The sequence below is a fragment of the Sinohyriopsis cumingii genome, chromosome 5, assembly GCF_028554795.1.
Source record: "Sinohyriopsis cumingii isolate HCF-2022 chromosome 5, ASM2855479v2, whole genome shotgun sequence".
Classification (NCBI taxonomy): Eukaryota; Metazoa; Mollusca; class Bivalvia; order Unionida; family Unionidae; genus Sinohyriopsis; species Sinohyriopsis cumingii.
In genome coordinates this window covers 145,861,238-145,882,038 of record NC_142965.1, presented here as the reverse complement: position 1 = coordinate 145,882,038, position 20,801 = coordinate 145,861,238, and the positions used below count along the sequence as shown (strand labels likewise).

General features: G+C 35.6%; 1 protein-coding gene across 1 annotated transcript in view; it reads left to right on the top strand.

Annotated features, from left to right (window-relative positions):
• Positions 1–20,801, top strand: part of LOC149800411 (C2 domain-containing protein 3-like) — a 132,578-nt gene that overhangs the window by 58,920 nt on the left and 52,857 nt on the right. The window contains exons 19-27 of the mRNA XM_089960050.1: positions 500–624; positions 1,677–1,778; positions 4,555–4,641; positions 5,575–5,756; positions 10,198–10,256; positions 10,925–11,074; positions 15,899–16,027; positions 19,750–19,982; positions 20,540–20,596. Coding sequence (XP_089816176.1) covers positions 500–624; positions 1,677–1,778; positions 4,555–4,641; positions 5,575–5,756; positions 10,198–10,256; positions 10,925–11,074; positions 15,899–16,027; positions 19,750–19,982; positions 20,540–20,596 — 1,124 coding nt within the window. The remainder of the gene's footprint in view (positions 1–499; positions 625–1,676; positions 1,779–4,554; positions 4,642–5,574; positions 5,757–10,197; positions 10,257–10,924; positions 11,075–15,898; positions 16,028–19,749; positions 19,983–20,539; positions 20,597–20,801) is intronic.

Genomic DNA, 20,801 nt, shown 5'->3' with positions numbered 1-20,801 from the left:
TTTCTCTAGTGAGGAAAAATAAGACAGACTTTAGGGCCTCCTTATCTGCAGAAAATTTGTCAGCAATTTTAGTCACCAAGATCAACCAGCAGGCAAGAAGTCTGAACTGTTTAGAAAACAAATTTACGATCAAGCAGTTGAGGAAGTTCAAGTCTGCCACAGTATCATATCTTGATAAATAAATATTTCTGCATGTATGTAGTGTTTTAGTTTTATATTGTGATCTTGATATTGTGTTGTATTGACAAATGACGGTCAGAGTGGCTGGAGTTATTGTCATGGTATTTTTCACTAATTCATGTCCAAATTCATGACTTTGTATCCCTATTTTCACTAATTGTAAGCCTGGAAGGTTGGCAGCTATGCATCAAACTGCCTATCAAACAATGTTGCTTTTCTGTTTAAACCTTGGAAATAATGCCAATTTGTTTTTTCCTTTGCCGTTTCAAGGTTTAAAAGTCATTTATCACAACTTACTCACATTTTTGGTTTACTCTAGGTACCCAAGCAAGAGATTCTCATATCCGCAATAGCTACTTAGTGTGCCGCATGTTCTGGTGTGATGATGCAGTTCATTCCAATGTGTGTTGGGGCTCCCTCCAGCCACAGTTTAATTTTGTTCAGGTAAGAGAAATAATTCTCTTTATACTATTCATCATGATTAAAGTGTTATTTTAATTAATTAGCCAATGTAAAATTGTTTGCGTTTTGCATCATGTCATTCACACCTTATGATATTACTTATCGTGTCATATAAGACAAAGGGAGGCATCCAAATACACTTCATTCACAATGCACTTTTTGTCCTGTGGTAAACAGAATCTTACATTTGCTCTCATTTTAAATAACAACATTATTATTCAACAGTTCCGATGAAATTAATGCTGGCAATGCATACCTTCATAAAACTATCAAAATATTTTTCAGACTAATATGGATGACAAACATACCTATCTTTTCTTATTATATAGAACTTGTAAAAATGGGAACAAGTACATAAATCAGACAGTATTCATTATGTAATTATTTCACTAAATCTGTTTACTTCATTACCAGAGTCCACTTAACATTACGTAATATTTTGTTAATGCAGAGTGATACATGGTTTTCTTATCATCAGGCATGTAAATCAAGAAAAGAGAATCCTCTGGAACTATATTTGATGCGTAAAAGTGTCTGTTAGGAAATATTTGTTGACAAAATGTATCAAGATGCTAGTAAAATATGAAACCCACCAACTTTAAGAAAATGTCACAGTGATCATTCTTCATGTTCCAAAGTATGGATTAATCTTGAGACATGCCCACTACTCTAAATAATGTCCACATTCGAATTTATTATTTTATTTGATTTTATTTTCCATGAGTCATTATATGTGAAACATTCTTGTAATTAATCTCACTTTAATGGAATGTGATTAGTCAGGTTCATTCATCTCTGTGCATTCATCTGTTTTCTCTGTATTGTGAATATGTGTCCCAAAAGACTTATTAAGAGAGGTCTTCTTTTATATGATGCTCTACATGGACTAGCACTTGACAATAAAGGTTTCAGACCCATAATGCAGCCCATGGGAATGGCTTGGGGTGGGGGTGATTGTGTGAAGGTCACATTTTAATAATATACTTAAGCTGGTTTCCATCTGTCAGTATTTTCTCAGTATTTTTCTTTTGTAGATTGCACCTGTCCTTATATCCCAGTCTTTATTAGAAAGGATAAGGAACAACTTTATGGTTGTAGAAGTTTGGGATAAGAAAGCCTCAGCAGAAAACGACAAGGTAAAAAAATTATGCACTTTATATTAAGAATGACATGGTAAAATCACATGTGTTTTGTATTAATTGAATTTTAGCATGGTTCATTGTTGCCTCTTTGTAATGCTCCTGTTGTTTTTGTATTGCACAGTGCTGCCTTATTGTAACCCTTTTAATGAGAGACATAAAAGTTACCCATATTATGAGAGAACCATATATCAAGGAGGGGCTTTTAATGGGAGACATAAAAGTTACCTATGTTATGAGAGAACCATATATCAAGGAGGGGCTTTTAATGGGAGACATAAAAGTTACCCATATTATGAGAGAACCAAATATCAACATAGCTGCCAACCCTCACGAATTTTGGTGTGAATTTCACGACTTTTTCAGCAGTTCACGGATTCACACCACAAGCCTAAAATTCACGAATTCTCCAATCCTCAATTATTTTAAATCTTTAATAAAATAACCGATTTCCTGTTAAATGCAAGTTGTGATATTCGCAGTTGCCGAAATGGTCTGGTACTGCTGGTCATGATATTAGTAGATCTACAGCCAATTAGTACAATTGGCCCGGTAGCAAGCATTTTAGCCTATTTTAATCTATATGTATAAGAGTAGTTTTATAAATGCATTTGAGAGAAACTGGGGCCTAACCGGAATTTTGCTCCGCGCATGCGTCACCAACACTGATTTGAGTTACCATTCAGCATCGCATGTAAGATCTTGAAAATGTCTTCACCACCAAGGAAAAAGAAATGTATTACTCAAAAAGTGAAGTTTAATTTGGAATATATCAAAAATTGGCCGTGCATTCTGCCATTAAACATTGATATTCATCATGCTTTTTGCACTCAGTGTGCCATCGCTGAGACGATATGAGGAAGCACGTCAGTTGCAAAAAACATAGAAGTTGGGAAAATTAAGAATTCGCAGATTTCAGCTCTGGAATATTTTAAACCATTGGCGGAAGACCTGCAGGCTACCAACGCTGAAGCATTATTTGTGAGTTTTCTTGTCGAACACAATCTACCTTTATCAGCTGGAGACCATGCTAAACATTTGTTATGACAAATGTTCCCGGACTCGAAAATCGCTTCCAAATTTTCCTGTGGAAGAACCAAAAATGCTGCAGCTCCTGTTCATTCCTCACAGCAACAGTATAGCGAAAGAGTATTTTCTTTAGTGAGGAAAAATAAGACAGACTTCAGGGCCTCCTTAGCTGCAGAAAATTTGTCAGCAATTTTAGTCACCAAGAAGTCGGAACTTTTTAGAAAGTAAATTTACGATCAAGCAGTTGAGGAAGTTCAAGTCTGCCACAGTATCATGTCTTGATAAATAAATATTTCTGCATATATGTAGCGTTTTAGTTTTATTTTGCGAACTTGATCTAGTGTAGTATTGATGGTCAGAGTGGATGGAGTGGTCAGAGTGGATGGAGTTATTGTCATGGTATTTTTCACGAATTCATGTCCAAATTCACGACTTTTTATCCCTATTTTCACTAATTGTGAGCCTGGAAGGTTGGCAGCTATGTATCAAGGAGGGGCTTTTAATGGGAGACACAAAATTTACCCATATTATGAGAGAACCATATATCATGGAGGGGCTTTTAATGGGAGACACAAAATTTACCCATATTATGAGAGAACCATATATCAAGGAGGGGCTTTTAATGGGAGACACAAAATTTACCCATATTATGAGAGAACCATATATCAAGGAGGGGCTTCAACATGGTCATGTCATGAAAGCGTATCAGAACAAAAAAATAGACTAATTGTATCAAATCACATTATACAGTAAAATTTCTATAAAAAGACCAGCGGTCTACCCAAATATAATTATTGGGTGGGTGTATTATCATACAAAGATATCTTTTGTTAAATATTGTCCTGTTAGTTAAATATTGATGTTGTGATTTCATTGCAAGTAATATTAGCATTTCCGCATTCCACATTTACAAGTTAACAAGATGAACCACTGTCATTGCTTTATTTAGTTATGTTACCTACATCTTAATACTTATAACAGTGTTCACCTGCTCATTTGAAATGTGTTGACCTGACACACTGTCATGACAGCTAGCTTATATGCTGATAGGATTTGCAAGCCTGTAAACTTTCTTTTGTTATCATTCCGCTCCCTTAGATTGATTTGGTACAAAAGCAGGCTTACTTTTAATTGATACAACATACACTTCCTTAAATAGAGATTTAGACACAGCACTTAGGTTCTCAGAAACATTGATAGACATTACTGTGACAGTAGATTGACACTTTTCACATTTGAATACAAGAGGGTATAGCATTTATGTTGATTACACTGAAACTGAATTAGAAGATAAGATGTAAAGTTCATATTTGTTGCTTGTAGGCAAATATTAGAACTTATAATATGGACTGAAAAATCTCTCATGATCAGTGTTGGGATAGGATATTACTGTTGAGGAGAGGATTACTTAGTGGGTCAATCATTTTATCCGGTAAATCGAAATTTATGGATATTCAGAATTGACACTGTTTATAGAATTTGAATGTTTTGCATGTCAACATGTAGACCTAATTGTGCAGATAGAGTGGGTTTCAGAACCTTATTACCTGTGAAGTTCTAATCTGATTAATGAATTTGAAACCTTTGGAACAATCTGGATTGCTCAGAGTAAAATGAAATTCACCACAGTAGCCTCCTGAATTCCTCCTTCGGTTGCAAAAATTCTTTATTAGCCTTTCCAAAATGAAATATTTTTCTTAGCTCAAATAGTTGACCACATGAAGATTTCTCTTTCAAATTTCAGCTGATTGGTATGGTAAAACTAAGTCTACATCAGTTTTACATGTCATTCCGGGATCCCAAGATAGCTGGAGCTCTCCTGAAGGCTCAGGTAAGTCTACCTCAGTTTTACATGTCATTTTGGGATCCAAAGACAGCTGGAGCTCTCCTGACAGCTTAGGTAAGTTTCTGTAAGAATTACATGTTGTTTTGGGATCCCAAGATAGCTAGAGCTCTTGTGAAGGCTCGGGAAAATCTGCATCAGTGTTATGTGTTGTTCCAAGATCCCAGATAGTGGGAGCTCTTCTAAAGGTACAAGTAAGTCTGCATCAGTTTCACTTGTCATTCCAGGCTCTCGAGATAGCTGGAACTCTTCTGAAATCAGGTTGGTTAGAATCAATCATTTGTAAATATCCTTCCTTCAGATTATGGATTTGCTTGCTTTCATGAAACTGATTTTAATATGATAACGTTGCTATGTCTACATGATATATTTCTAATATCTGATTAGTCTCTAGGATAATTATTGAAACTTAATGCTTAATCAAGACATTTCATTTGTGGTTGATACTTAATACATTCATTGACTTTTAACACACTTCTCAAAACATGAATGTGACACTTTAAAAGCTCTGACAGTGACACTTTAATAGCCCTGACAGTGACACTTTAAAAGCTCTGACAGTGACACTTTAATAGCCCTGGCAGTGACACAGTAATGGTGCTGACAGTGATTCTGTTGATGGTTAATCTATAATAGGTTTGTTTCATGCTTTAATGGCTTTGACAGTGATGTTTTAATAGCTGTAGTAGTGATAATTTAATAGCTTTGACAGTGATACTTTATTAGTGTTGACTTCAATGCTTTATTAGCGTTGACAGCAATGCATTATTAGCATTGACAGCAATGATTTATTAGCTTTGACACAGACTAACATGGTATAGTTCACATTTATTTCCTTGTATTATAAAATTGTTTCAAGGTGCAGTGCATTATTTTTGTAAAATTTTAATTTTCCTGAAAAATAAGATTTGTTTGATTTAGTATCCAGTTGTTGCCGTGGATAACTTCCTGCCAGTGATAGATCCATTTACTGGTAGTCATTATGGCCAGTTGAAAGTCCTGCTGGCCATGGGGTCTGCTGAACAGGTGGCAGCACTGCATAAACTGAAGATGGAAGGAGATCCAGCACATGTACCACTAAGGCCTGAACACTACCTTGAGAGGTCTGCTATTGAGATTCTAGATCTGTTTTCCTTTGCATACTTTGAATTCGTGGATTTATTTATATTCATGGGTGTGAATTATCGTGATTTTTCATAAAAAGGAAGCATTTTCATAGGATTTTAAAATATTCTTTTAAGTTTGTGATTAGTCAAACTCAGTACAAAGATGGAAAATGGTTTTTATACAATAATTCAAGCTTTCCTTCTGCAGTAATCAAACTTTGTGGATAGCTTGCACTCAGGGTAAGAAAGAACTGAATCGAAAAGGCAACAATAGGATCACTTACTGAAAGACAAAAAATGGTTTCTTCACAATTACTATAGTTTTCCACCATCTGCAGTTACCATCCTTTGTAGATGTCTTGCACTTGGAGTAACGAAGAAACTTATTAATTTTTGCCTTAAAGTTCAAAAGTCAGGGTCACTAAAAGATGGAAAATGGTTTCTGCACAAAGCTTGAGCTCTCATCAACTGTGGTTACCAAACTTTGTCCTGGCTTGTACTTGATGAAAGGAACAATCCTGTTGATTTTGGAGTCAATGTCACGCTGAGTGCAACTATTAAAAAACAGTTGCCACACAATAGCATTAGTTCTACAGAAAGTACTTTCAACCAAACTCTGGCTTGCACGTGCGGTAAAAAGAATACTATTTATTTCGTGGTGAAAGGTCAAGATTGCTAAAAGATGAAAAATTATATTTACATATAGTAACATTACTTCTACACTCTAGATCTGACCCAGACTTTGTGTATGGTTTGTATTTAAGATAAATAATAAGTGTATCAATTTTGGGGTCGAAAGGGCAAATGCCAAGGTCACTTTGAAAGAAAAATTGGTTTCTCGGCAGTTAATCATCTGGGTAGGTGTATAATGTGACATTCACATTACTCCTGCGGTTAAAGTTTTACTGTGTGATCATTAGCCCTGGATCATAGTATAGAATCAAGCAGTTCAGTCCTTCATTTTAATGCATGCTTACCCTCATTCTGACCCACAGGCAAGGTCAAGGTCATTTGAAAATCTTTGTTAAGTTTTCAGTTTTTCTATGTGGTCGTTAGTCAGAAACCTCAGAAATAATTTTAGCTTATCAGAAATGTGCAAACATCATGGGAGAAATATTGTGGAAGACAAAATGATGCCACTTTTATTTACTCCAATATGCATATAATGAAACTTTCCCACTAATATCCTTAACTGTCAGCACAGCATCCTTAATTTTCAGTGTAATATCCTTACTTGTCAGGGCAAGATATGCTTTGTGTTATGACCTTATGACCTTAAATTAAGTAACAGAAAAGAGTGAAAACTATAAAAAATTATAATTCAACAAATAATTTATTTCCTTAGAATACAAAGTAAAAGTTTAAAAAGAACTTAACAGTATTGTGAATTAAGACCCAAATAGTCCTGAGAGTTCTATCACAAGTTCTAATACATAAAGTTCCAGTTGAGTTCCAGTGGTATTCCAGATAAATTCCAATTTTGAATTTGTTGATGTGTCTGTAGCCTCTTATGTGCTATCGTATCAATATCCCTGAGTGTAATGATGTTCTAACAGTCTTTTATCTATCATAATAATATAATCCAAAATGTTCTTGTCTGAATTCACTATAATTCCAAATTACTATTCCAGTCCAAGAATAGTATTATACACTTTGTAATTCCATTGAATAATAATTTGAATAATTAAATCCACCCAAACTAAAAACACAATAAAACTGATACTGCTTCAAATGTTATGGCAAATATGAGTAAATGACATTATGTAAACATCTAAGACACAATAATAGAGAAAGGATGTAGTTCCATCTCTTCTCTAAAAGGTTCAAAGTTGTCAACAAATTTTGGTAGGATTCCAAGTGGAAATATCATGCCATAGAAATATCACGCCATGGACCGAGTCCCAAATAAACATATCTACCTCCACTGATAATGAATTTAATATTTAATCTATAATGATAGAGAAATATTAAATATATATTATCTTGTTTACAAAATAAATGTTACTGATCAGGTACACTATGAACTTAATTTTGGACAAAGTCAAGTACAAAATGCAGATATACATAACACAATCATTAAGAAATGCCAAACAAATTAAATAGACATAACATTTGATAAAGATTGAAAGCAAATCTTTAAAAATTTATTTTGAAAAAAAGGAATAGCAAACAGGAGGAAATTCATGCAATAATTATGCCTCCTGAAATAGCAATCAGACAAGTAAAATAGACCTGTTTCTAATAGCATCAGCTATAGTTATTAGAAAATAGAATTTTTGTTGTTGTGTTTGGATTTATATATTTGTGTTCATGTATGATTATGTGACTGTAAGAGAAAGAATAGAAAAATTCAAAATTATCCACCTTTAAAATAAATGAATGAATACAAGTAAATTTAATGATGGAAAGAAGCAACTCATACAGGTGTATACATTTTGATGTATTCTGTTTAATTTCCCCATTTTATTGTATTATTGAGTCCAAGATCTACAAATAAAATTCTTCCATAAAGCACCATAATTTTCACTAGATTTCAAACCTACACAGATAATTTAACAGTGACCATGGAAGGACATTTTGAGTCAGATCATTATCAATTTTACTTATTATTCTGTCATTTCAAACCAAAAATGTCAACAATTGGATCCAGTTGACACAATCCTGTATAGGAACCAAGTCCCAAAGCACTAATCCATTTGACGCAGTGCTAGATAGGAACTAAGTCTCAGTGTACTAATCCAGTTGACACAGTCCTAGATAGGAACCAAGTCCCAAAGCAGTAATCCATTTGACACAGTGCTAGATAGGAACTAAGTTTCAGTGTACTAATCCAGTTGACACAGTCCTAGATAGGAACCAAGTCCCAAAGCACTAATCCATTTGACACAGTGCTAGATAGGAACCAAGTCCCAAAGCACTAATCCATTTGACACAGTGCTAGATAGGAACTAAGTTTCAGTGTACTAATCCAGTTGACACAGTCCTAGATAGGAACCAAGTCCCAAAGCACTAATCCATTTGACACAGTGCTAGATAGGAACTAAGTCCCAGTGTACTAATCCAGTTGACACAGTCCTAGATAGGAACCAAGTCCCAAAGCACTAATCCAGTTGACCCAGTGCTAGATAGGGACTAAGTCCCAATGCACTAATCCAGTTGACACAGTCCTAGATAGGAACCAAGTCCCAAAGCACTAATCCATTTGACACAGTGCTAGATAGGAACTAAGTCTCAGTGTACTAATCCAGTTGACACAGTCCTAGATAGGAACCAAGTCCCAACGCACTAATCCATTTGACACAGTGCTAGATAGGGACTTAGTCCCAATGTACTAATCCAGTTGAAACAGTTCTAGATAGGAACCAAGTCCCAAAGCACTAATCCAGTTGGCACAGTGCTAGATAGGGACTAAGTCCCAGTGCACTAATCCAGTTGAAACAGTCCTAGATAGGAACCAAGTCCCAAAGCACTAGTCCAGTTGACACAATCCTAGATAGGAAATAAGTCCCAATGTACTTATTCAGTTGAAACAGTCCTAGATAGGAACTAAGTTCCAGGGCATTAATCTAGTTGACACAGTGTATGATGGGGACTAAATCCCAGTGCACTATTCAGTTGACACTGTGCTCCATAATGACTAAGTTTCAATGCACTAATCCAGTTGATACAGTGTTAGATAAGGACTAAGTAATAATACACTAATCTAATTGACACAATCCTAATAGGAACTAAGTCCCAATACACTAGTCCAGTTGATACAGTGCTAGATAAGGACTAAGTACCAATACACTAATCAGGCTGACACAGTGCTAGATAAGGAGTAAGTCCCAATGTACTAATCAAGTTGACACAGTCCTATATATGAAATGAGTCCTAATGCACTAATCCAGAGATACTCATCAGCTGATTCTGATATTGAAACATTTATACATTGCTATGCAGTTTGGAAAGGATATTCTCTCTCTCTCTCTTTCTCTCTCTCTCTCTCTCTCTCTCTCTCTCTCTCTCTCTCTCTCATGCTCATGGGAAAATAATTATAATATTTTCATGTCATTCCAATTGATTACCCATTTATTTTAAATTGTTGATTACATCTACCCATTATAGTAGAAGCAAAAACAGTGGCATCTTTTGTGTCACAGCTTATTTTGCCAATGATGTTTTGTGAATTTCCAATAACATTCATAGCTGTCATACTTGGGATGTACAACCAGTAAGGACTGCCTTTTTATATTCTTCCATCTATACACTCCCTCAGTCCCTCCAGCAGGGTCATGTGTACACTACCTATGACTCTCCAGCAGGGTCATCTTTACACTACCTCAAACTCTCCAGCATGGTCATCTGTACACTCCCTATGACTCTAACAAGGTCATCTATAGAAAACAGGAGAGCGGTTGTGTCATATAATTTCTTTTAATTTCTGTTTGTCTTCTAGGCAGGATCTGGGAATCAAGAGTGACACCTTACCCATCCAAATTGGTACAGATCACTTTGGTAAGTGCGCAAAATGAGATTTTATTCCCAAAACTTAGTTTAAAGAATCAGTTCCTCAGCTCATCTAGGTCAGTTTTACACATTTAAATGCCTGTAGAATAAAAAAAAATATGAGGCCCAGAAATAGAACCATTTGTCAATACTAGGAAATACATTATGTAAAGTATGCTGGATTGTACTTTACATTCATAATTTGGTGCATTTATAAGGCATCTTGCTAATAATTGGTTTGATATGAAATTTCAATCTGGATTTTAGTCAGAATTAGATCATATGCAAATAGCTTGTTAAAATTCATAGACAAAAGTAAAGTTTCTTCTCATTTGTACTGTCCTTTTTATGAAATGGTTTTAACTGATTTCCACAAGATTACCACTAAACTGTCATCAAGTAAAGTTTCATACCATCTTGCTTCTGTTTATTCATTGTTACTGATGGTACAGTAAAAAAAATTAAGCTTTGAAAGAAAATGCCTGTGAAGTTTTGTTATGAAATAAAGCTGCCTGTTTTTAAATATTTAATATCTGTTAATTATTGGGATATGAATTTGAAGGTACCACTTGGGTATAGTATTGCCACAAATATATATGTCTTCTTTCACCACCCCCACCCCCACATAAAAAACAAGATTTGTAACATTATTTTAAGAAATTCACCATATTTTTCAGTGGAGCACATATTTGAGGTGGTTGTGGAGGGGATTCGTGGTTTGAGTCGGTTTGAAAACATGATCTGGGGGGAGGCAGACTGTTTTGTACAGTATTACTTCCCAGCCCAGGTACAGTCTAATTCCCCAGATGGTCCTGTCATTAAACATGGTGAGTAACCAATATTTCATTACTTTAACATTTCAGTATTTGTCTGTAACTTAGTACTTACAAAATACAGAATTTTAAACAAAAATAGAAGATCATCTTTATTGCCAAGCTCTTGAGATAATTGGAATGTTTTTCATACTTAGCAAAATTTTGTTTTATAGAACCATATACTTAAATCTGTACTTATAGATAGGACATTTTTAGAATGAAATTTTAATTTCTATAGCTCCTTTGTTTTTATATGCCATCCATTTAGCAGAGTTTTATATGCTGTGACCCTATCTGTTGGTCTATCCAACTGTCAGTTTAAGTTTTCCTTTTCTGCCTGATAATATTAAATTCTACACCACATATTTTGGCCAGCCAGACTTTGTGGATAACTTGCACTTTTGCAAAGAAAGAATCCTATTGATTCTGAGGTCAAAAATCCAAGGCCAAGGTCACAGTGCCAGAAAGAAAGAAGCCTATTGATTCTGTTGCCAAAAGGCTGAAGCCAAGGTCACAGTGCCAGAAAGAAAGAAATATGGCTTCAGCACAAGAACATGAATTCTATATCACAGACCTATGCCAAACATCATGAATAGCTTGCACTCAGACTATGGAAAAAGCATGTTGTTTTGGTTTCAAATTCTAAGTGGTCAGTCTCTGTGACTGAAAGAGGAAGAATGGTTTTGCACACAGTATAACATTAGTTCTACATCACATACCTAGACAAGTTTTGGAATAGCTTCATGTGGGATGGGAAGAAAGCCTAGTGATTTAGATGTCAAAACCTTAATGGTCATGGTCACTTTACTTATAGAAGAAAATGGTGTCTGTACAATAATAATAGTTCTGTACACATTAAAGCTTTTTATTATGGGATAAAAGATCAAATGAAAGTCAAGGTATATGTGACTGAAGAAGAAAAATGGTTTCTGAATAACTTGCACATTAAAATGAAGCCTATTAATTTTGGGGTCAGAGGTCAAGGTCATGCAGTGATAAAGATGTTAATGAATAAATTCCTTCTTGGTGATAAGATCAATTAATTATGAATGTTGAAATTAAAGGTTTCCTTTATTTTCTCCTACAAAACTGTTGCAAAATACAGTTCTTACTGATGTGACCATGTTAGCTCAGTTTTTTAAACATTGGACTCATAATCTAAAGGGTTGAATGGTCACTACTCACCAGGGCCAGCTAGGATTAGCTTCCTCGATATGTCCGTGGGAAAGGCGCTTAGCACCTCAGGAAAGGCACTTAGCTCCCATTTCCTCAGAATGATACAGGCAGTAATGTGTTAATAGTGCCGTTAATAGCAACAAAACAAAATAAATCAATTTTGAGTGAAGCATTAGTGCTGATAATCATCTGCTAATTGTTTCATAATCTTATTCCTGGCAGTATAGCACTAAACAAAATCTAGGTAACAAAAATGGTCAAGGGCCTACCAATATATCCAGGTAGCAAAAATGGTCAAGGGCCTTCCAAAATATCCAGGTAGCAAAAATGGTCAAGGGCCTGCCAATATATCCAGGTAGCAGAAATGGTCAAGGGCCTTCCAAAATATCCAGGTAGCAAAAATGGTCAAGGGCCTGTCAAAGTATCCAGGAAGAAAGGCTCATCCAGCCAAAAGTAAACATGCATCATGTCACAAAAGATGAAAGGTTCAGATGTTTCAGAAACTCCCCAAAATGGCATACAGAACATACATAAAGGCAAAAAAGGCATACAGAAAAACATAAATGCAAAAGGAGCAAAATCCTTAAAACTACGAGGTCAGTTTTTTTTGTTTAAGCTGCACTCTTCAAAACATCCAAGACATTCTCAGTTTAGATCATGGAATGCATCCCATGGCAAACAACTTTTCTCATTAGTTACCTCCTATGATATGCAAGGGAGAGAGGCAGCCTTATTATACATCCTGATCCAGCAAGAAGGGAATTGCCAGCAGGCCTGTTGCACATCCTCATCCAACATGAAGTGATTAGCATCATTACCTATTCTACATCCTGAGGATTGCCATCAGGCCTATTCTAATTCCTGAGGATTACCATCAGGCCTATTCAATATCCTGATCCAGCAAGACAAGGATTGCTGTCAGATCTATTGTAAATACTGATGCAGCAAGAGGATTGCCATCAGGCCTATTCTATATCCTGATCCATCAAAACATGGATTGCTGTCAGGCCTATTCTATATCCTGAGGATTGCCATCAGGCCTATTCTATATCCTGATCCATCAAGACAAGGGTTGCTGTCAGGCCTATTCTATATCCTGATGATTGCCATCAGGCCTATTCAATATCCTGAGGATTGCCATCAGGCCAATTCTATATCCTGAGGATTGCCATCAGGCCTATTCTATATTGTGAGGATTGCCATCAGGCCTATTCTATATCCTGATCCATCAAGATGTGAATTGCTGTCAGGTCTATTATATATCGTGAGGATTGCCATCAGGCCTATTTTATATCCTGATCCATCAAGACAAGGATTTCTGTCAGGCCTATTCTATATCCTGAGGATTGCCATTGGGCCTATTCTATATTCTGATCCATCAAGACAAGGATTTCTTTCAGGCCTATTCAATATCCTGAGGATTGCCATCAGGCCTATTCAATATCCTGATCCAGCAAGACAAGGATTGCTGTCAGATCTGTTGTAAATCCTGATGCAGCAAGAGGATTACAGTCAGGCCTATTCTATATCCTGATCCATCAAGATAAGGATTGCTGTCAGGCCTTTTCTGCATACTGAGGATTGCCGTCAGGCCTATTCTATATCCTGATCGATCAAGACGAGGATTGCTGTCAGGCCTATTCTACTTCGTGGGGATTGCCATCAGGCCTATTCTATATCCTGATCCATCAAGACAAGGATTGCTGTCAGGACTATTCTATATCCTGAGGATTGCCATCAGGCCTATTCTATATCCTGATCCATCAAGACAAGGGTTGCTGTCAGGCCTATTCTATATCCTGATGATTGCCATCAGGCCTATTCAATATCCTGAGGATTGCCATCAGGCCAATTCTATATCCTGAGGATTGCCATCAGGCCTATTCTATATCGTGAGGATTGCCATCAGGCCTATTCTATATCCTGATCCATCAAGATGTGAATTGCTGTCAGGTCTATTATATATCGTGAGGATTGCCATCAGGCCTATTTTATATCCTGATCCATCAAGACAAAGATTTCTGTCAGGCCTATTCTATATCCTGAGGATTGCCATTGGGCCTATTCTATATTCTGATCCATCAAGACAAGGATTTCTTTCAGGCCTATTCAATATCCTGAGGATTGCCATCAGGCCTATTCAATATCCTGATCCAGCAAGACAAGGATTGCTGTCAGATCTGTTGTAAATCCTGATGCAGCAAGAGGATTGCAGTCAGGCCTATTCTATATCCTGATCCATCAAGATAAGGATTGCTGTCAGGCCTTTTCTGCATACTGAGGATTGCCGTCAGGCCTATTCTATATCCTGATCGATCAAGACAAGGATTGCTGTCAGGCCTATTCTACTTCGTGGGGATTGCCGTCAGGCCTATTCTATATCCTGATCCATCAAGACAAGGATTGCTGTCAGGACTATTCTATATCCTGAGGATTGCCATCAGGCCTATTCTATATCCTGGTCCATCAAGACAAGGATTGCTGTCAGGCCTATTCTACATCCTGAGGATTGCCATCAGGCCTATTCTATATCCTGATCCATCAAGACGTGGATTGCTGTCAGGCCTATTCTACATCCTGAGGATTGCCGTCAGGCCTATTCTATATCCTGATCCATCAAGACAAGGATTGCTGTCAGGCCTATTCTACATCCTGAGGATTGCCATCAGGCCTATTTCTACATCCTGAGGATTGCCATCAGGCTTATTCTATATCCTGATCCATCAAGACAAGGATTTCTGTCAGGCCTATTATATATCCTGAGGATTGCCATCAGGCCTATTCTATATCCTGATCCATCAAGACAAAGATTGCTGTCAGACCTGTTGTACATCCTAATCCAGCAAGAAGGGTATTTTCAGCAGAGAGACTTTCAAGAATTTCTTTGCTTCTCAGTACACATTAAGCAAGCAAGACAATAAGTTTGCACTATACAAAATTGGCTACTGTTCTAAAAATGACCCTCTTTTCAAAGAGCATATTTCTTCAACTGGGCATACATGCAAGAAATGAAATCTTAGTTTTGAATAATACCCTGTTAAGAGCAAAACCATTTTATTAACATTGTGTTTTGTAACATCAGTAACTGTAAGCTTTGATTACTCCCAAATTTATATAATGTTGATTTTCATATGACCTAGCTCATAGTTACAGACATGCATTATGTGGCACCTTAAATTGGTATATTTTCATGCAAGCTTTTTGAAAAAAATGTTCTTGTGATGTCATAATAAGTGACTAATTTTCAGGACTGATGGAATGCTTTACAAATCTTCAATTTTTCTGTATTTTTACGTTATTTATCTGGTTATCAAGTAGACATTTCAGTGGAGGCTTCACTTAATTGCATCTAATGTCATAAAACAAGCATGAGTTTCAGATTGTTATTAAAGTATTTCTTTCTTGGAATGATAGAGAGCCAGTCAGATAAATATGGGAAAAAATAAGAAATGGACTCATTATCAGATCAAAGTACCCTTCGCTAAAATTGTTTAAAAATGGAGGCTGGATTTACCATCAAGAACTGGTGGTGTTATTGTATAAATGATGTCCCATCATCTTTATTGTAGTTTGAATTTGGATTACTTTGCCATCTTTGTACCAGTTAGCATAACATTTTGCATACATTGATATGTGATACTCATCAGCTTATGTTTTCAGCTGTTCCTACACTGAAGTCATACAGAACAGCCACAACACTATGCATCTCAGATCCAACATTCAACGATGTCACACGTCATCGGATCCGATTACCTCAGGGTGTTCCAGTACAACGAGAGCTTCTTACGGGTAAATCTATCTTCATTTGCCAATTTTAATCTGCCTAGATAGCCAAAGTTGGTAAAAAAATATTGTTTTAAAACTAGGAATCTTTTTGTTACCACCAGTATTTTAATCATAGAGATTATGGTTCAGAACTATAACATTTTTTTCCAACCCATTTTGTTTATTGAATATTAAACAATATCTAATTTTTGTAAACACATCTCCCATTGCCAATTATACTTGTTACATTTGATTGAATTTGCTAAATGAGTCTCAAATCTCATTAGGTATACTAATAATAAGTCAATTAGGTTTAATACAATTTTGTGTGACTCTAGTCACAAGACCTACCCATTAATGTCAAGTTTGAAATTGATGGAAGACTGACTCAACCCACTTGTTAGTATGACATTAATATAGTGCAACTAATAATGGCATTCTTACCACTGTTATCACTGGCAAGGTATGGGTACAGTGTTGTATAATAACACTTATCACTGACATGGTATGAGTACAGTGTTGTGTAATAACACTGTTATTACTGGCAAGGTATGAGTACAGTGTTGTGTAATAACACTGGCACGGTATGAGTACAGTGTTGTGTAATAACACTGACATGGTATGAGTACAGTGTTGTGTAATAACACTTATTACTGGCAAGGTATGAGTACAGTGTTGTGTAATAACACTGGCAAGGTATGAGTACAGTGTTGTGTAATAACACTGGCATGGTATAAGTACAGTGTTGGGTAATAACACTGGCCAGGTATGAGTACAGTGTTGTATAATAACACTTATCACTGACATGGTATGAGTACAGTGTTGTGTAATAACACTGGCAAGGTATGAGTACAGTGTTGTGTAATAACACTGGCCAGGTATGAGTACAGTGTTGTGTAATAACACTGGCACGGTATGAGTACAGTGTTGTGTAATAACACTGGCATGGTATGAGTACAGTGTTGTGTAATAACACTGGCATGGTATGAGTACAGTGTTGTGTAATAACACTGGCATGGTATGAGTACAGTGTTGTGTAATAACACTGGCATGGTATGAGTACAGTGTTGTGTAATAACACTGGCATGGTATGAGTACAGTGTTGTGTTATAACACTGGCACAGTATGAGTACAGTGTTGTGTAATAACAGTTGGGCTGAAACTTTTTCTTCTGGCTTCTCATGATCATTTAAATTCACATTGTCATAACTTAAGAATTTATCAGCCAGTTTTTATGAAATTTTCAACATATACTAATATTTAAATGTACTTTTGATGAAAATGTTTCCATCAATGAAGAATGTTACCTAAGTTGTTATACAAATAAGGAGGTGGAGTTACATCAGCTATCAATTGAACAGATGGCGATTCTGCTGATTCATTGTGTGTCTGTATACTTGTGAGATTTATCATTCAGGAAACCTAGGTCAGGTTTGGTCTTCGCCATGTTGAGGCAAAATTGTATGGCATTATTGCCTATTACATTGTTTGGACACCTTTTTGTTGTTTTGTTATGATCTTTATTTTAGCATACTTGGAAACTAACTTTGAAAAATATCTTTTACAAAGTGGAAGATTGCCAGTTGAATGAAAATTTTTGGGTTAATCCAGTTCTGGCTGTTACAATCTGTGGTCATAAACTAAATAACAGAAAGAAGCAAAACCAATAAATTTTGTAAAACTTGACAAATAATTTAATTATCAAAGTTATACAATGAAAATGTTAAAGGAACTTACATTATTATGGATTGAATCCAAACTAATCCTAAAAAGTTCTGTTCAGGTCCAGAAGAATAAAATATTCCAAGAGAATTTCAGATCCTTGAATGTATGTATCACAATGGCATTGTCCAGAGCTGCTGTGAATAATCCACAGTAGTCCAAGAATAATGTTATTATTCAGTGAGCACTTTGTAATTCCAATGAATAATCCTTACAATTATCTCTTTTCAAATTATCTAAACACAACATTAAACATGCAATAACAAGGCAAAAAGGAGGTAAATGCCCAGGATCAGATTTTTTATATGTGGAACATTTTAAATTTTCAGATACTAGACTTCATGTGCTATTGATGATTTTATTTAATTGTATGTTTGTACATAACTTTGTTCCAGATGATTTCACAAACGTTACAATTGTACTGCTACTAAAAAGCAAAATTGGTAACATGGCGGATAAAAATAACTACAGACCTGCAGCTCTTATGACAATTATTGCAAAACTATTTGAATTCATCATACTGCAGAGTTGTGAAGTTACAATCTCCGATAATCAGTTTGGTTTCAAAAAGCAACATTCAACAGATTTATGCCTATATGCCTTTAAGGAAACTGTCAGCTATTATGTAGAACATGGCACCCCAGTGTTTGCATACTTTTTAGATGCTAGTAAGGCATTTGATAGGGCCAGTCATTGGACACTCTTTAAAAAGTTACTTGTTATTCAAATACTTGTCTACATAGTTCATACTTTAGTTAACTTGTTTGGCAAACAGTTTTTTTATGTGCACTGGGAAAGTGTAATATCCAGTGCTTTCCATGTAACCAGTGGGGTGAGGCAGGGAGGTGTTCTTTCCCCTTTGTTATTTAATATATACATAGATGAGTTAAATCATATACTGGGTCAGTGTCATGTTGGGTTATGTCTGCCACTAAATGTATTGTTTCTTAACAATTTTAGTTTTGCTGATGATATGTTATTGATAAGTCCATATATTGCAGGTTTAAAAAATTATTAAAGATATGTGAACAATACACATTAGAGAATGATATCATCTATAATCACAAAAAATCAGTATGCATGGTCTTTCATTCAATTTATTTCAAATTACCATCTCCTCCCCCTGTTCATCTTACATGCTCTTACTTATGTCAACAATTATATGTATTTGGGTCATATTTTAAATTCCAATCGGTCAGATAATGAAGATATGATGAGACATTACAGGTTTTTGTGCAATCTAACAAACATGCTTATATTTAAATTTAAGAACTGTTCATTAAATTTCAAAATCAGATTATTCAAATCTTATTTCTGCACAATGTATAGTGCTCCTCTGTGGACAAACATTAGTGAATGTATGAAAAGAAAACTAGTTATTGGTTATAATAATAGTCTTCGTTTTCTAATAGGCCTTCCAAGATGGAACAATGCCTCCAACATGTAAATTATAATGTATTCAGTTTTGATGAAGGAATGAGAAAGTGTGTATTCTCAGTGGTGACAAGAATATCTAATAGTAAGAACTGTATATTGAAAACTCTTTGGAACTATGACATTCATCTAAATTCTCGAATTATTAGTAGATGGAACAAATTACTCTTTTAAATCTGCAACTTAATTTCATTCTTAACAATACAGGGCATATTCCATTGTTGTGAATCTGTCTATATACATGTACATAAGATATAAATGAGTTTTTATGTTTAAAATGTTTTTACTTTATATCTATATTTTAATTTAGATATATGGATTATGTAGTATGAAATAAAGAATCTATACCCAATTGTAAAATTATCTATGTAATATGTTCTTCATAGATAATTACTACAATTTACAGCCATGAACAAAACTTGCACATAATATAGATACATAATGTACCAAGAGTTACAAAAATTTTATATATTCATAACATGGTAAATGTGCCTCAGAACTTAAATAGTTCTTGCTGCCAATAATGATAGTTAGCTTTTAATGCTGATAGAGTACATAATATTATTATCTACTTTTCTGATATATGTCAGCCTGTGCTAGTGCTGGGAGAGGTGGAGGGGGAATGCCATTGGAGGTATGGTGCAGATTCTACTACCCAAATGTGCGGGACCAATGTGTGGCCAAGACTAGTCTCCCCTTGGCCAAGTTGTGTGCCATGATAACCATGCAGAAGAGTGGGGAGCCTGCCGTACAGACCTTCACACTACCTCTGACCCAAGTGCCTGCTGAGGGAGAGTCTCAAGATCCAGAGGCCAGGGCAAAGGTAGCATACACAAGTACACATAACACACACACACACAATTCATACAAACATGTACACATTGACATTCCACAGAATAAATGTGGGCAAAAATTATCATAGCTACACATTTTGGCAACAGTTTATTCCAGCACTTGTGGCTTAGTTATCCTTTGATCAGTTCACTTTATATTTGGCATGTAATATCCTCCCCATTTCTTTGTACTGTTTCCACTAGGCTGGGCCATGGGGTCAAGAATTATAACAGGGACACATAAAAATGGATTTTGGATAAAGCTTCTTTCCTCACATAATTCCATTATTCCTTTACCAAATTCACTTCTGCCCCTGGATTCTGTCAATGATTACAGCCATGCAGTCAGCAAGTTTTGATTACATCTCTTAGGTTTTAATAAATACAATTATCCAATATGCTTCCCTTACTTTTTGTAACACTACTGTCCATAGATCAAGTCCCTGGTTGGAGCCAAAGGGTTGTTGGGTTAGGCCTTGTCGTATATTAATAGTTGGTCTTGGGCATAATTTGTCATTCTTAAAACATAGTTCTTGCTTTTTTTCAGTCCATGGAATCAGGATTAGTAGACCTAACAATCCATTACAAATCCCAGTTGATCCAGGTGAGTTGCCAGAATTTATAACAAAATACTTATATGTAAATATATTTTATGTCTGTCATTGAGTGACATACACGTTGTTTTGTTTTTTGTATTAGACACTAAAAATGTAAATTATTTCCTCATATCATGACTTAATGCATTTAAATAACTACTTACTTTTCTTTCCATCTGCTTTTTGCTAGCCTTACCCTCAAAATGGTTACAT